We start from the raw sequence: 14151 nt of genomic DNA, 5'->3' as shown, positions 1-14151 counted from the left end.
ATTCACTAAATTTATGTGCTTAAATATAGATATGAGGATATCTTGCTTCCTGAGGAGACACAGATGGTAAAGACACATGCACCAATATGTTTTACTAACCCACCCTTTATTTCTTGCCCTTCTAATCAGCATCCATCCTACTCTCTTCCTGAATCTAAGATGCCTTGAAAAGATAACATTCATTGAAAGAAAGACAACTTTTGTACAAATTAAATATAATACAACTGTGACTTAAATTGCTTTTAAAAATTGGGATAATGGAGAAGAATTACGTGCAAAAATCATGACTAACTGCATATTCAAGTAACAGCATTCCTTTGTTTTTTACCTTGAGAAATGCACATTGACAGAATTTGATTGCTTAAATAATTTGTATTTTCTACATTTCTACATTTAAGAACTTTGCTGTGACCTTTAGAAAATCATAAGTGTTTAATGACACATTCAAAGAGGAGTGAGTTAAGCTCTTTGGTTGAGATTATTTTTGATTAGTATGCTATTGGATTCTATAGTAGCCTGTAAAATAAACTTACTTTCAACCCAATTAAAATATATACCCTCAAAATTACTAATGTACCTCACTAAAATATTGTATATATAGTTCACCATTTGCATATAGTTCATCTACTACATAATTTGCCACCTTTATTACTTGATAATGGATATATGCAGATTATAAACATGCATACTCCTAAAGTCAATCAGAAGACTTCCTCCACCATTATGAGTATCTTCATAGTGTCACAGAGAGAGGATCAAGCTTCTTTAACATAAGAGATTTTCCATAATAAAATCCTGTTTGATCGTGAGCCTTAAGTTTCACAATGACAAATTCCGCCTCATTCCATTAACAGATTTTCCTATCTATTTATTATTCCTATTCTTGTCTTCCAAGCATTTGGTATATCTGAGGATTTGGTATGCTTTGTTCATGTACAAGTAGCAATAACATTGTCAATTGAGGCAAAGCCTAGGAACATACATTGAGAAAGCCAAAGTCTGGTTATTAAATAATCATAATTCATTGTGTAAGCAACCACCATAAACAAGATGACATTTTAGGTGCTAGAGATAAAGGGAACATGGTCCTCTCAGGGTAGAAGTTGTGCAACTAGTAGAGGAGTAAAAAGTAGGCATAGAATTCAATAAAATAAATAGTGTGTGGTAGGAAGCCCAGAAGTGAGGCATTGTGGGAGTTTATAAAATGAGTAGAAGTTTCTCTGCCACAATTGATGGAGCAGAGAAGGGACCATAATGACAATGATAGTTGAAGTTGATCACTTTAGACAAGAACTGATTGCTTGAAAGGAGATAAAGTGATATGCATGGTACCCCTTCATTAACAATAGTGCAAACCACATTATCTAAAATGAACAAAAGATAAGAAAGGGGGGGGAGAGTCAGAGGGAGAAAGAGAGAAGTAAAATGTCTGCCTCAGAGGCTGCCTGAAGGGAGAATAGGAGGGAAATTGTGGACATTGGTGGTAGAAAATGTGTACCTGTGAAGGGTGGTATACATTGTATGAGTAAAACTCAATCAGTAACAACTTCATACCCAGAGTCTTTCAATAAAACAATTAGTAAAAATTAGAAGTGTTTTCTCATACCAATGAGAATATGTGAAAATAAGGTTCTTGAAGAAAAGTATAGTAATAAGAATTTTGTCTTTTTCACTCACTGGTCCCCTGCTTGAGAGATAATAATGTACACTGACTGAAAGGAACAAAAGTGTAAGAATACCAGGTAGGGGGGCCGGAGAGATAGCATGGAGGTAAGGCGTTTGCCTTTCACGCAGGAGGTCATCTGTTCAAATCCCGGTGCCCCATATGGTTCCCCATGCCTGCCAGGAGCAATTTCTGAGCCTGGAGCCAGGAATAACCCCTGAGCACTGCCGGGTGTGACCCAAAAACCAAAAACCAAAAAAAAAAAAAAAAAAAAGAATACCAGGTAGGAGGACTTTCCAGTTATTTAATCTGAGTCTGCTGGGGCATGGACCTCAGCTGCAGTTTAGAGGAAGCCTGGTTCAATTATGGATCCATATTAAAGGCTGGTAGAATTGTTGAATTTGTTTATAAGATAAGATGTGAGAAAAAAGGAAATTGATTCATGGAGTCTAACTAAGTGAAGAGCCAATTTGCCATTATGGGAATGTGAAAAACAGGGTTTGCTTTGGAATGTGTTGAGTGTGACATGCCTTTTGCCTATCAGAATGGAGACCTAAGTTGTCTATTCAAGTCTGAAGTTCAAGGCAGAAATCCTGACTGAAGATTCAAAATTGAGAGTCATCAGGACAGATGCAATTTTCAAAGAGATAATTTGGTATGCATCTAAAGAAGAGGCCCCAGGACATAACCCTGAAAATTCTAATACTTAGAGACAACATAAATAGAAGGAATCATAGGAGAAGTTATCACCAGTGAGCTAAGAAGATAAGCTAGAGAATGGGTTTCTGGAAGTGAAATAGAGCAAGTGTGGCAAGAGAGATGGAATAGAAACTACATAAGTGCTGTTAAGATGAATTACAAAATGAGCTTTGATGCTGCTCAGTATCTTTCATGCTTATTTTTATACATTAGTGCTCAAAAATACTATCATTGTCTCATCTTCTTAAATAAAATAAATTATCTTTCATGACAGATTCTTTGTACAAATATTTTCAAGACTTTCTAAGAGAAATATTGTCTATATTTACACATATATTCAACTTGGCTCTGGAGCTTTCAGAAACCCATAAGCAAGAAGATATTGAGAGGTAACACTGGGGTTTGATCCTCTGATTCTATGCCTAGATGCTTAAAGGGAGGGGAGATTATCAAGAACCTTTTCAAGACCTATAAAGGCATAGGAGCAATTCTTCAAGTGGGAGACAAAGGTTGAGCATCCCTCCTTTGGGATATGTTCAGGAGCAAAGCCATCAAGGCTCCTTTCTATACAATTCAGAGCCTTAGAGGGATATCCTGCTTTCAGTCCTTTCAGTGTGACTCTGTCTCTATTTCCTTTCTCTGTATATTTCTCTCTCTCTCTCTCTCTCTCTCTCTCTCTCTCTCTCTCTCTCTCTCTCTCTCTCTCACATACACACACAGGGAGGCACACACATTATGTCTTTTAGGGTTCAATCCAATACCAAGAACCATAAAAGAATATTGAAATTTTTATTCTGACAGCGCCCCACCCCATTCATCCCTTAATTTATTTAGAGTTTAATTTGTTTAGTTTGTTTAGAGTTGGAGAACTAGTAAAGAGTTGAGATGCTTGACTTGCATGCAACAAAACCCAGTTTAATCTCCAGCAATAGCATTTGGTCTCCCTACTAAGAGTGATCCCTGGGCATAATGCCATGAATAAGCCCTGTTTATTGATTCACACACTGTTCTGTGTGGCTCCCCACCAAACAGTAATTTCTAGTCAGCTCAAGAAGTTTACTTAGACTACATACAAATTATTGAAAATTCAGGATAGGCTGTGGAGGTATACTGGCCAGCTTTATTCTTCACCAGTATTATATCTCCCAAAACAAATAAATTAGGACTTCAGTAACCCCTAAAGATGATAACTTATTCCCAGCTTATCTGGATAAAAAACGTTTTGTATCAAAATCTGTTACATTTTTTTTTGAGAGAGGACACCTATCACCCTCCCCACCACAATGTATTCCAAATAAAAATCTAAAAGGAATAAAAAAATACCTCATATTAAAATTACTTTAATTAACTAACTTTTTATAACATTCCAAAATAACTAAATTCCAAAACAAACTAATTTAAAAAAATTTTTACAACTATTTGCATTTAGTTTGCATAATCAGCAAAAGCAAGTGGCCACCTGTTACTAATTTCTTGTAAATACAAAGTCCAGTACATTTCTAGACAGAATAGTTACTGTTTGTTAAGTTGTTGTTGTTTTTGCTGAACAAATACAAAATATAACTAAAATATTCACTGAAGGGCCAATGGTGGATTCAAAAATCAATAATATGCTAACTATTTGCAATATCAAAGTACTAGAAAGTTCCTGACATCCCAACTCTGTTAAATGAAGGAAATGCTCATGTAACACTATACTATCTGGTGCTAACTTTGTGTACATACATTTACAATTTATTACATGCACTTCATAAGCAGAACTCCTGGTTAGATTTTTATCTAACCATGATTTTGAAAAATCAGTTTATTAGTTCCTCCATCTGGTCCATAAATTTCTTATTGTATCTAGAATAAACTGATAAGTCTTGTTTTCTTCGAAAGAGAGGCCATAGGTTTTCTATCATGACAATAAATAGCTGATATGTAATGTCTTTAAAAGCTTTGATAAACTAAAAAAGCTTAATACGCACTTCTGTAAAGTATCATTAAAAAAGATATATTAATCTGAAATCACTAAAATCTAACAAATTCAATACTCTTCTGACTTGCGGTAGAAGCAGGTTGTTGGGGTTGAAATAGAATCTAATTTAGCCATTATTACAATATTACCAGCTGCCCCAGCACACAGTTATTTCAGCAACCCAGTACTGTTTTACCTCCATTATCTTTTCAAGTAAAATTTGAATTTAGTTCCTCAGGTAGGCTTAGTACCAAAAGTGACATTTAAATGCTTTTATTAAAACATTTGCATGTGTACATGAAATATCCTACCAAAATACAAAACTGTACAAAGTGCGTTAGCATTCGTCATTATAAATAAATGTCATAATTCATTCAACAAACATAATAAGTGAAAAGGGAGAAAGAATAATTTAGGAGACGGCATTATAATGGCACCTCAACACTTCCGCCTCTCAACATGTATTCAATCTTCTCTAAGAGGCTCTCAAAACCAATTTTGTCAGGCTAATATTCATAAACTAGGAGCCCTTCCAAGGGAAGTGATAACTGCATGGACAGAATTGTTACAAGGCCTGATCTGTATCCCTTGTCCAGTTCTTTCTGCACTGATGTGCCTAGCTTGAAAACTGTATCGGGTCGTCTTCATGCTCCTATGCCGGTGAATGCAGGTCCATAACTTGCCACATAATTTTAAAGGAAATAGTTTAAATGACTTCTTCAGGAGAGACAATTTTGACTCCTTCACTTTAGTCTGGGTGACTGACTGCCACAAGTAAGAATCAAGTTACTGGACTGACAACTGAATTAATGGTATCCCCCACTGACTGCAAGTAGCAACTTTAGTGTAAGCACACTCTTTGTTCAGCAAGTAGTTACCACTAATAAACCCTCTCCACCTGTACCTCTAGAAATTCCTTTGCAACCCCCCCCAAAGGGATCTCCCTTTTCTTCATGGGGTCCTGCACGCAAACCCCAATGCGCACTCACTCACGTGCCCACCGCCCATCTCACCCTATCCCAAACTCCTCCTGCCAAGGAAGGAAGCCCCAGCTGCACTGTCCCAGGAGGAACCCGAGGTAATTGGAATGTGCTGGAGCTGCCGGCTCAGGCACTTCCTCCTGCCCTTGAGGTCTCCAGGGGCACCGGCCTGGCCCCTCGAACTCACCAGGAGGAGGTTGTGCGCCACCAAGTACCCGAGTCGCGGGCCGCCCCGGACGCCGGGTGCCAGGCGCCCAGTGGCATAGCCATGCCAGGCCACAACGTAGGGGTTGTCGATGGTGATCCAGTGCTTGACCTGCCCGCCAAAGTGACGGAAGCAGAGCTCTGCGTAATCCCTGAAGTGCTCAACCAGGGCGCGGCTGGCCCATCCACCGTAGGCGTCCTGCAGGCTCTGGGGCAGGTCCCAGTGGTACAAGGTGACCACGGGCCGCACGCCGAGCTCTGCCAGCCGCTCCAGCAGGTGCTGGTAATAGCGCAGCCCCTCGAGGTTGGGTACACCCGCGCTGCCATTGGGGAGCACCCGAGCCCACGAGATGGAAAAGCGGTAGTGGGTGACCCCGAGCTCGCGCAGCCCTTCTGTGTCGCGAAAGACATTGTGATAGCCGTCGCTGGCCACGTCCCCGGTAACCCGTGGAGCCGTGGACGGCAGTTCGGAGCCCCGGGGCGCAGGGAAGGGGCGTCGGGGGCTGTGAGTAAACGTGTCCCAGATGGAGGGGCCCTTGCCGTGCTGCTGCCAGCCGCCCTCCGTCTGGTAGGCAGCGCTGCCCACCGCCCAGAAGAAGCCGTCGGGGAAGGTGTGATGAAGAAGCCCCGCCGCCTCGGGGGATGGAGCGCTCGCGTGGCGGCTCCAGGTCTGCATCCCGTCTCCAGGCTCGGCGCGCAGGTGCGGGGTCCCCAGGGTCAGGAGGAGCAGCGGCAGCAGTGGCGGCCACCGCGGGCGGCTCGGCGGGGTGCGGGCGAGCATGCTGGGCGCGGGAGCTGGGCGCTGGGGCCCACAAGCCGAGCCGCGCCCCTTTATGCCCGCTCCCCGGCGCGCCGCCTTGGCCCCAGCCGCGCGCCCACCCCCGCGTCCCTGGCGGCCCCGCTGGCAATGATTACCTTCGAGCCCGCGCCTCCCCGCCGCCCGGGAGCCGCGGGAGGGGGGCTCACACCGCGCTGGGACGTCGGAGCAAAGGCACCTGCGTCCCTCGGCTTCCAGGTGCCTCGGGGGTGATTCTGTGCCCCGAGATCTCGCCGAGCTCCCCAAGGAGCCGCGGTGTGCGTCGAGTGACCCAGCAACTTTCCCCTAGTTGCGCACTGGTCTTACAGGCCCCGGACACCTGCTCCTCTGTCTCTCGCTCTCTGAGTCTCTGTCTCCCTGTCTCTCTCTGTCTCTGTCTCTGTCTCTCTTTCTGTCTGTCTCTCTCAATATCTCTTACCCATGTCTCTACCCTCACCGTCTTTTATCTCTGTCTCTGTCTATCTGTGTCTGTGTCTGTCTCTCCTACACACACACACACACACACACACACACACACACACACACACACACACACACACACCTGAACAACTGAAGCATAGTATTGGGAGGATAAAGTGCACAGAGCCAGATGGAATATTGGGATTAGGAGAAGTCTGGTGCAGATGTTTCCTGGAGCTGTTTGGATCAGATGCTCTGCTCTGGAATTCTGCACTCATACACACCCCTCCTCCCTCCTGGATCTGGAGGGGAGTAAAAACTACTATTTATTATTTAAATTTTATTCAGATCAATGTGAATTACAAGTCTTTCACATTTGTATTTCAGGTACATAGTGACAGCGAATTAGTGTCATTCCCACCACCATTGTTGACCTCCCTCCCCCATAGTTCCCAGCATGCATTCCATACCTTCATCCTTAGCCCCCTGAACTGCTAGTGTAAAAGGTCCCTTTAGTGTATAGCTTCTTGTGGTTTGGGTCTCTTGATTCTATTGTCATCAGCTTTGACTTGGGTATTTAAGTCTGATCATTTTTTATTTCCATTCAATGCTCATGAGACTGCTTTGTCTCTGGTACCATCAACTTTTTTTTTTTTTTTGCTCAGTTTGTAGGAAGACATAGAAATATGAGGCAGAACAAGATAATTCATGTTCAATGGTTCTGATTTAAAAAAGGAAAGAAAAAATAGTGGGTGGGATCTCCTGTCTAGAAGCCATAAACATGAATATAAGATGGGGACTGGTTTTGTTTAGTTGTGGATTTGTTTTGGTTTGGTTTGGTTTGAGTTTTGGTTTTTGGCATAAGCTCATCAAGTATTGGGAAAATTAGAAAGAAAATTCCCTTGACATAAGAGATATAGGATATCTCCACCATTGAAGCATACTGTCATGAGCCTGATTATGGGCTCCGGACCCAATCATTATTGAACCCCAAAGTCTTTCTTTGTGGTTCCAGGAAATGTTCTGCTCAGTTGTGGTTGTCAAAGTCAGTCCTGAAAACCTACTTTTTAAACCCATTTTAAATGTTACTTAATTTTTCATTTGATCTTGCAGAATTATCTGGTGAACACCAATTTACAATAGCTGGTTGTTGTTCTAAAACAGACAAGGGGAGCTAGAATGGTGGCAAAGCGGTAGGGCATTTGACTTGCATGCAACTGACCTAGGACGGATCAAGGTTTGATCCCCTGGTGTCCCATATGACCCCCCCCCAAGCCAGGAGCGATTTCTGAGCCAAGAGCCAGAAGTAACCCCTGAGCATCACCGGGTATGGCCCCAAAACAAAAACAAACCAAAATGACAAGGGCACAAAAAATAAACCAGAAATACAAACAAACAAACAACAACAAAACAAGTCAGTGCTTTACATATGATTCACGGTCATTCAATTTTCTTGTAACTTTACAACAGTTTTATAAATAATCACAATGTTCTACTTGCAGCTTTAAGTTTAGCAGTTTCTGTGGAAAGTTGTGCAGTCAGCTGTACTGGTACTGGAAGTCCCTGGTACTACTTAAGCCCCCAGGTCTGTGAAAACAAAGAGAGGAAAGATTCACTCAAGCAGCCACCTCCATCCTCACATCTATGATATTTGTCCAGTTTCCAGATATTTTTTTTGACAGAATTGGAGGACACTTTGTTCATTTGAATTCTTGGTCATAAAATCTGGACATTTGATGGGGAGTGGACAGTACTAGCTTCAACTTTGGCATCTTAGGTGGAACAGTTGCCCTGAGGCTGAGGCGCTTCTCTATGAAATGAAGATATTCTTTTTTTTTTTTTTTTTGGTTTTTGGGCCACACCCGGCGTTGCTCAGGGGTTACTCCTGGCTGTCTGCTCAGAAATAGCTCCTGGCAGGCACAGGGGACCATATGGAACACCAGGATTCGAACGAACCATCTTTGGTCCTGGATCGACTGCTTGCAAGGCAAACGCCGCTCGCTGTGCTATCTCTCCGGGCCCCAATGAAGATATTCTTTAAAGGCTATGAAATTCAATGGGGGAAAAAATGATTCACCATCTCAAGGATGCACAAAGATGACTCAAACATGGAAGTTCCAGGCAAAAGTAATATTTTGAGTCCCCTTTGCACAATTCTGTGTTTCATTGTCAGCACACCTGCACACATACTGAATGACAGGCACACTTGAACAAAAGAGGGGAAAAAATGTGCATGATGTGACGGTACAGGTGGGAAGGATTTACTAGTAGTGACTGCTAGCCGAATGAGCAGAGTCTATGACAAATGTACATTTATTCTTGCCCATCCAGAGATGTTCTACACAAAGTCAAAATTCTTGTTATTTAAAATGTTGTGAGTGAAGTTACCTTTATTAATTCCCTTAAAATGTAAGCATAACTCAGGACAGGAGAGATAGCATAGGAACTTGCTTTAAGGTGCTTAAAAAAGTAAGCACAACTAATGTATTTTAATATTAGTATTAACTATCCCTTACTCCAGTAGCATATATTATCATGATTAGTAACACAAAGCTGTAAGACTGGGTCAAGATTGGTTGCAATGCCATTAAGTGTGGCATTTACATTTGTTAGTAAGTGTGAAATAACAGTGGCACTTCAGCAGTTAAAAAATTATAACCCACAACTGCACAGTCACACTATCTTACAGCTAAAATAAAAAGGTCTATGTCTTCATATAAGATTCCATTTCCTTTCTAGAGCTGAAGGTGATAGTGTTAGCTGGCTTGTAGCTTGGTAAGTTTAATTATAAGTGTATAATGGGTTGCCTGAAAAATAGCTTAGACTAAGTGTACACTTATTAAAATATATCCAGTTTCCTTGAGGCAGATTTTATCTTTTGCTACTTTTACTTAACCACCACCAACAACAACAAAAAATAATAGGATTAAAATGTAGGACCAAGTCAACTAATGGCTTGAGATTCAAACATTTCTATCCCCTAAATTGTAAATCAAAACCTCCAGAATTTGCAGAAATGTTCTCAGGTGATATTTAATTTAATCCAGAGATAAATATTACATGATAATCAAATCTTATTTTTAGACCATCATGTCTATCAAACTTCTAGTCTTGATTATTAAGTTGTGGATTCCTAACGTGTGACTAGCCACTATTGAAAATTCTCATTTGTACAGTTTTATTTTGGTTCTTATCTTTTACACCCTCTTTCAAATATATAAAATGTTGATTTTGGTTTATGCTTGCTCTTCTGTAACTAAAACATTACTTACTTGTAGTACTTTGAATATGAAGGTAAAATTATTGGTCCACCAAAGGAAGAGGGAATTTTTTAAAATATAATTTTTATTTTGATTATAGTGGCTTACATATTGTTGACAATAATATTTAGGTACATATTAACATAATATCAGGGGGATTCCCATCACCAGATTATCCTCCCTACACCTCCGTTCCCATCCTACCTCCCATATCCTCCTCCCTCACCCCCAGGGCTGCTAGAATACGTGGTCCCCTCTGAACCTAGCTTACTACTTAGTGGTCCTACACCTGTTTTGGTCTTGGTACCTCCCTAATTTCCTCCTCTAATTTGGGAGGAGGTACTAGATAGTTCCAGTTATGTGTTTTGTTTGAAGAAGAGATAAGTGATAAACTGGGGTAAAAATCAAATACGCCAAAAATGGGCGGAGTCCTTCTAGAAGCTCTCATCATCGGTTTGAGAGATAAAGGGGAAAAAGAAGGTGAAACACCTCAACAGTACAAAAAGAAGTGTCAAATAAAATATCCAGTGAGCACTCCAACAATAAAGATAAGCACAACATAAAAGCCATGGTCCTGAGATAAAAAACATGACAGAGCACCTAAAGAAAAAGAAAAGAAGAAAATAAATAAATAAATAAATAAATAAAAAAAATGGAGAAAACAACTTCAATAACCATACCAAAATGAAGAAATAGACAAAATCTAGATAGATATAAGAAAAAAATTGTTTTGTGCCCTTTTTTTTCCCCCTCCTGCACAGACACAGTAAATATTGGGGTCATTCAAAAACTTGGCCTAAGAGATACAGGGTTTCTCCACCCTGGGAGTATATTGTCATGGATTAACTATAGACTCTGCTCAGGTTCCTTTACTCTCCCCTTGGTGCTTTCGTGGTGTTTGGAAGACTTCTGCTTCGTCCTGGGTGATAAAATCAGATCTTTGTGTCTAGAGATCTCGGTATCTGCACAGTTCAAGGGATGGAACTTATGATAAAACCTTTCTTTGTGGTTCTAGAAGTTCTGTTCCTTCAGTGTCATTTTAATTCGTCTTCTATGTTTGGTGGTCTTGGTCTTTGCACTGATCTTAGGATGGAGCCTGTGATAGTGTCTTTCCTTGTGTTTCCAGAAGACCCCTTCCGTTGCAATTGTCTCAGACGGACCTTTGGAACTGGAGATCATGGTTGTTGTGCAGGTGGTAGCTCAAACCCTAGACTAGCCCTGGAGATCTGGAGCAAGGCGGTAGAAGGGTGCTGGGGTTACCCAATCCCGCACCCACCTAGGCCTGGTTAAGAAGGTCTCTGGCATGGCGGAGGCCTGCCGAACCCCATGCTGCTAGACTCCCGGCTCCCAGGAAGGAAAGAGATCGTTCAAGATGCTGGGAGGCCGGAAGTTCAGAGCCCCACCCAGACCCTCTCTAAGGAGCCAAATGGGGGAAAGCCTAGGGTACCTTCAAGCTCTGCCAAGGGACCCAACTCGCTGGCTTGCCCAGGCATGTGGCCCGGGGAAGCCCTGAAGATCTGGAGCAAGGTGGTAGAGAGGTGCTGGGGTTACCCAAGTTCCACACCCCTCCCCAGGCCTGGTTAAGAAGGCCTCTGGCATGGCGGAGGCCTGCCGAACCCAATGCTGCTAGACTCTCGGCTCCCAGGAAGGAAAGAGGAGAAAGGAATGCTTATCCACTGCTGGTGAGAATGCCATCTAGTTCAACCTTTATGGAAAGCGATATGGAGATTCCTCCAAAAACTGGAAATCGAGCTCCCATATGATCCAGCTATACTACTCCTAGGAATATACCCTAGGAACACAAAAATACAATACAAAAATCCCTTCCTTACACCTATATTCATTGCAACACTATTTACCATAGCAAGACTCTGGAAACAACCAAGATACCCTTCAACAGATGAATGGCTAAAGAAACTGTGGTACATATACACAATGAAATATTATGCAGCTGTCAGGAGAGATGAAGTCATGAAATTTTCCTATACATGGATGTACACGGAATCTATTATGCTGAGTGAAATAAGTCAGAGAGAGAGAGAGAGAAAAACGCAGAATGGTCTCACTCATCTATAGGTTTTAAGAAAAATGAAAGACATTCTTGCAATAATAATTTTCAGGCACAAAAGAGAAAAGAGCTGGAAGTTACAGCTTACCTCAGGAAGCTCAGTACAAAGAGGGATGAGTTTAGTTAGAGAAATAACTACATTTTGAACTGTCCTAATAATGAGAATGTATGAGGAAAATGGAAAGCCTGTCTAGAGTACAGGCGGGGGTCGGGTGGGGAGGAGGGAGATTTGGGACATTGGTGATGGGAATGTTGCACTGGTGATGGGTGGTGTTCTTTACATGACTGAAACCCAAACACAATCATGTATGTAATCAAGGTGTTTAAATAAAATAAAAAATAAAAAAACATTAAAATAGTAATACTTCCCAAAGCATTTGTACAGATTTACTGCAATCCTGTAAGGATACCCATAACATTTTTCAAAAAAATAGACAAAATACTGCAGAAATTTATATGGAGCATTAAGCCTCCAAGAATAGCTTGAGCAAAATAGGCCCACCAGTCCATAGAATAGACTTGAATATTCTGATACTGGGCCTCTGATATATAACCAGTTAATATTTGATAAATACGCAATAAATACAAAGTGTAGCAAGGACTCTTCAACAAGTATTGGTAAAATGTGTAAAAATGAAGTCAAATCTCTCATTAATTCTGTAAGCAAAAGTCAAATTAAATTAACTAAAGTACTTGTTATTAGTCCAGAAACATTAGGTACATAAAGCAAAATGTATGAGAACAGGTGAATGAATAAAATTTGGTCCATTGTTACAATGGAATACTGCAAAGCTCTTGAGAGAAAATGAAGTCATAAAATTTTCTGACACATAGGTGAATATGGAGAGTATTATAAGAAAAATGAGTCAAAGGGAAAGGGATAAACAGAGATCTCACGATTTGTGGTATATAAAACAAAAACCAATATTATGATAATAATATCCAAACAATAGAAACAAAGGCCAGGAGGAACAGTCCAGGGTTGGAAGCTTGCCACAAATAGCAGGGGAGGTACAGTTAAAGCAGACAAGGGACCACTATGACTGATAGTTGGAAATGATCACTCTGGATAAGAATTAGATGCTGGGGCTGGAGATATAGCATGGAGGTAAGGCGTTTGCCTCTCATGCAGAAGGTCAGTGGTTCGAATCCCGGTGTCTCATATGGTCCCCTGAGCCTGCCAGGACCGATTTCTGAGCGTAGAGCCAGGAGTAACCCCTGAGCACTGCCAGGTGTGACACCCCCCAAAAAAAGAATTGGATGCTTTAGGGAGAATAAGGTGATAGGCTCATGATACCCATTTAGCATCAATATTGCAAACCATAGCATCTGAGAGAGAAGAAGAAAGAAAAAAAAGAAAGAATGAATGAAAGAAAGAAGAAAGGAAAAAGAAAGAAAGAAAGAAAGAAAGAAAGAAAGAAAGAAAGAAAGAAAGAAAGAAAGAAAGAAAGAAAGAAAGAAAGAAAGAAAGAAAGAAAGAAAGAAAGAAAGAAAGAAAGAAAGAAAGAAAGAAAGAAAGAAAGAAAGAAAGAAAGAAAGAAAGAAAGAAAGAAAGAAAGAAAGAAAGAAATAGAACACAGAAAAATTTCTTCCACAGAGGAGGTAGGGGAGAAGGCATCGAGGGCAATATGGAAATTAGGGACATTGGTGGTGGAAAATGTGTACAGGCAAAGGGTATTTGACATTGTACTATTAAATCCCAATCATAAACAACATTGTAACTGTGTTTCTTATGGTGATTCCATTAAATAATTTATTTTTAAATAATAAAATAAAGAATAAGTTCAAAGTGTCTGGGTGTCTTTGTTGGATGACATGGCTAGCTGCTACAGATTCTAAATCCCTAGAGCTCTGCAGACATATTTACCTCAGTTCATTTACATCCTCAGCTCCATACCTTGCATATCTCAGGTCAGGCTGACCAGGGAAGTTTTATATTATTTCCTCTGCAGAATGTCTGTGTTGTCATGCATAACCTGGGACTGGGGGCATTGGTAGCAGAAAATATGCACTGGTGAATGGATGGTCGTTGGACATTTTGTGACTGAATCTCCATCATGAACAAATTTGTTTGGTATCTATGGTGATTCAATTAAAAATA

General features: G+C 41.0%; 1 protein-coding gene across 1 annotated transcript in view; it reads right to left on the bottom strand.

Annotated features, from left to right (window-relative positions):
* Positions 1–6287, bottom strand: part of KL (klotho) — a 52265-nt gene extending 45978 nt beyond the window's left edge. The window contains exon 1 of the mRNA XM_049778760.1: positions 5490–6287. Within this exon, the coding sequence (XP_049634717.1) occupies positions 5490–6287 (798 nt within the window). The remainder of the gene's footprint in view (positions 1–5489) is intronic.
* Between the last annotated feature and the right edge of the window lie 7864 nt (positions 6288–14151).

The sequence above is a fragment of the Suncus etruscus genome, chromosome 8 (genome assembly GCF_024139225.1).
Source record: "Suncus etruscus isolate mSunEtr1 chromosome 8, mSunEtr1.pri.cur, whole genome shotgun sequence".
Taxonomy (NCBI): domain Eukaryota; kingdom Metazoa; phylum Chordata; class Mammalia; order Eulipotyphla; family Soricidae; genus Suncus; species Suncus etruscus.
This window is presented reverse-complemented; position numbering and strand designations above follow the sequence as displayed.